General features: G+C 55.7%; 1 protein-coding gene across 1 annotated transcript; it reads left to right on the top strand.

The window, feature by feature from the left end:
* Window positions 1-273: 273 nt before the first annotated feature.
* LOC115322756 lies at window positions 274-1,425 on the top strand (the record flags this gene model as incomplete). Its single annotated transcript, XM_042292325.1, has 1 exon — window positions 274-1,425. A coding segment is annotated over one exon (1,152 nt), but the record flags the coding sequence as incomplete, so codon positions are not given.
* Window positions 1,426-2,707: the final 1,282 nt, after the last annotated feature.

Genomic DNA, 2,707 nt, shown 5'->3' with positions numbered 1-2,707 from the left:
TACAGTCGATCGCGGAGTTTACCATCGCTCTCGCTTCGAAGCGCCTTCTAGTCAACCACCAGCATGGCAGATACCGGTGTTCGACGTCATCATGTGACGTACGTGCAAGGCATGTATACCTCCGCCAGCGCCGCACCCCGCGCCTTCTGTTGTGGTCGAGGGAGAAAGAAGAAGACGCCGTTTCGAACGGCCACGTTTTCCATGTTCTCCGGGGAAAATTTATCGGCCGCTGGCCGAGGAAACGTTATGACTTCTGATAACGTTACAGAAGACTACCGGATAATCCTGCCACGTCTGACATCAGGTAACCTGAGCCTGAATTTCGTTTTCCTGCATGGGGACCTCTCGGCGCGCCCGTATCGAGCTCCTGATTTTCGAGACGCCCTACGTGGCATCGTCGAATTGAAGGACGTTGTGAGCCTCGGACAGTTCCAGATGTCTCACGTCTGGATGCTGACGTGTGTCAACGCGGTTACCAAGGCAAAGCTCGTCGCTCAACGAGAGCTCCGCGTGAAAGGCCGAAAGTGCCTCATCATTGACCCGGACAAGCAAGAAGTAAACCTAAAGCTTCTTTGGCTTCCACAGCATCTAGAGGATCGACGAGTTATCGAAGCTCTCGCCCCGTTTGGCAAAGTGCGATTGATCAAGAGAGAAAAATGGAGGTGCAGCGAGCTTGAGCACATGGAGACTCTAAATCGAGAGGTAGTACTGGTATTAGGGGATGGTGTCAATGCCAGTCAGATACCACATCTCCTTCAAGTCTACGGATGCCGGAGCCTCGTCCTTATTCCTGGCCGACCTCCGCTGTGCTTGTGCTGCAACAAAGTGGGACATATTCGACGCTACTGTAGAACACCGAGGTGCTCCAACTGCCGGCGGTATGGTCACCTAACTGAGGAGTGTGTCAACGGCGCCACCTATGCGGACATGTTACGACAACGTCAAACACACGAAGATGACACAGCGGCGGAGCTCCTAATGGACGTCAGTGGGGTAGCTGACGTCACCGGGGAATTGCCACCCGTTGAATCGGCCCATCCTTCAGGAGACGCACGGCCCGGGGACAGTACAGACACCCAGCCATCACAAAACATCGACAAGAATGAAGAATTCCCAGTGTTGGAACCTGCAGCATTCCCAAACACCAGCACCACACAGAATGCGCACGTGGAACCTGATGCGACTCCCGTACCGACTGTCTCCAAGGCTCCGACTACACCTCAGCACGCAGTTAGCGAAGACGGCCCTTCCTCGAGCAGCAGCCAACCACTCAAGCGACCGGCACCGATTGACACAGAGGCACCTTTGTGTTCAAGCGGGTCCTCAACACTACTCAACCGTGTTGGCGACGGAGACGTCGCCAAAAAGAAGGCATCGGGGTCCCGTGCCAAGCCGAACGCAAGCCAGGAGCTACCTAAAGTGTGACGAGTGTCGTTCAACGCTGAAATGCGGTCTCTATGAGGACGGATAGAAGCTAAGAATATTCCCCTAAATTTCACAACACTAAACGTCCGAGGTCTAAGATCTCGTGCGAGGCAGGTGCAACTTTGTTGGCTCTTGCAACCAGAGGTCGGCATTTTAGGTCGCCCTCACTCACCCTCACCCTCACAGCCACACTCACCTAAGCCCCTCACTCACCCTCACCCTCACAGCTACACTCACCTTCAGCCTCTCACTCACCCTCACCCTCACACTCACACTCAACTTCAACCCTTCACTCACCCTCACTGAACCTCACGGCCCTCACGCACTCACCGCCCTCACGGCCCTCACGCCCCTCACCGCCCTCACGGCCCTCACGCCCTCACTCACTCACCGCCCCCACGCCACTCGCGGCCCTCACAGCCCTCACGGCCCTCACGCACTCATAGCCCTCACGCCACTCACCGCCCTCACGGCCCTCACCGCCCTCACGCCACTCACCGCCCTCACGCCACTCACCGCCCTTACGCCCCTCACCGCCCTTGCGGCACTCACACCCCTCACGCCCCTCATGCACTCATGACCATCACGCCACTCAGGCCAGCTTCAGATGGGGCGATTTCGCCCAGAAACTTTACGTCGCGCAACACCAGCAACGCGGGCCGCCCGCGATCGCACGCTGCAACCAATTGCTGCAATTTGCCATCGTCATCATAAAATTTTATTTTTCTTGCACTATTTAGACACAAGTACGCGTTATAAACGTGTTTTTATGCATTTAAACCTCGTTAAGAATGCTAATGCACCTTTCTGAAACAGTTTATTTCCAAAAAACGATCGAGTTCAAACCAGAACCAAGTCTTTCGGTGTCATCATCACCGGCACGAGGTATCACGTGAAAATTTTGCGTCCCTGATTGGATGCAGCCGCTTCAAACGTATTCAAATTGCTCCGAGTTGCTTGCTTATTTCGAGCCGGACCCGATCTCAGCAATTCGTGTCGATCTAGGTAAAGCTGGAGAACAACCCGCCATTAACACCAAAATTGCTGAGAAAGATGCTCGACCTGAAGGGGTCTCACGCACTCACCGCCCTCATGGCCCTCATTGCCCTCACCGCCCTCACGGCCCTCACCGCCCTCACGGCCCTCACGCACTCATAGCCCTCACGCCACTCACCGCCCTCACCGCCCTCACGGCCCTCACGGCCCTCACGCCCTCACCGCCCTCACAGCCCTCACGGCCCTCACTCACCCTCACACTCATGAATTTTCCTGGTTCAGAAAC

This window comes from Ixodes scapularis, unplaced genomic scaffold (genome assembly GCF_016920785.2).
Source record: "Ixodes scapularis isolate PalLabHiFi unplaced genomic scaffold, ASM1692078v2 PGA_scaffold0__279_contigs__length_252992795, whole genome shotgun sequence".
Lineage (NCBI taxonomy): Eukaryota > Metazoa > Arthropoda > Arachnida > Ixodida > Ixodidae > Ixodes > Ixodes scapularis.
This window is presented reverse-complemented; position numbering and strand designations above follow the sequence as displayed.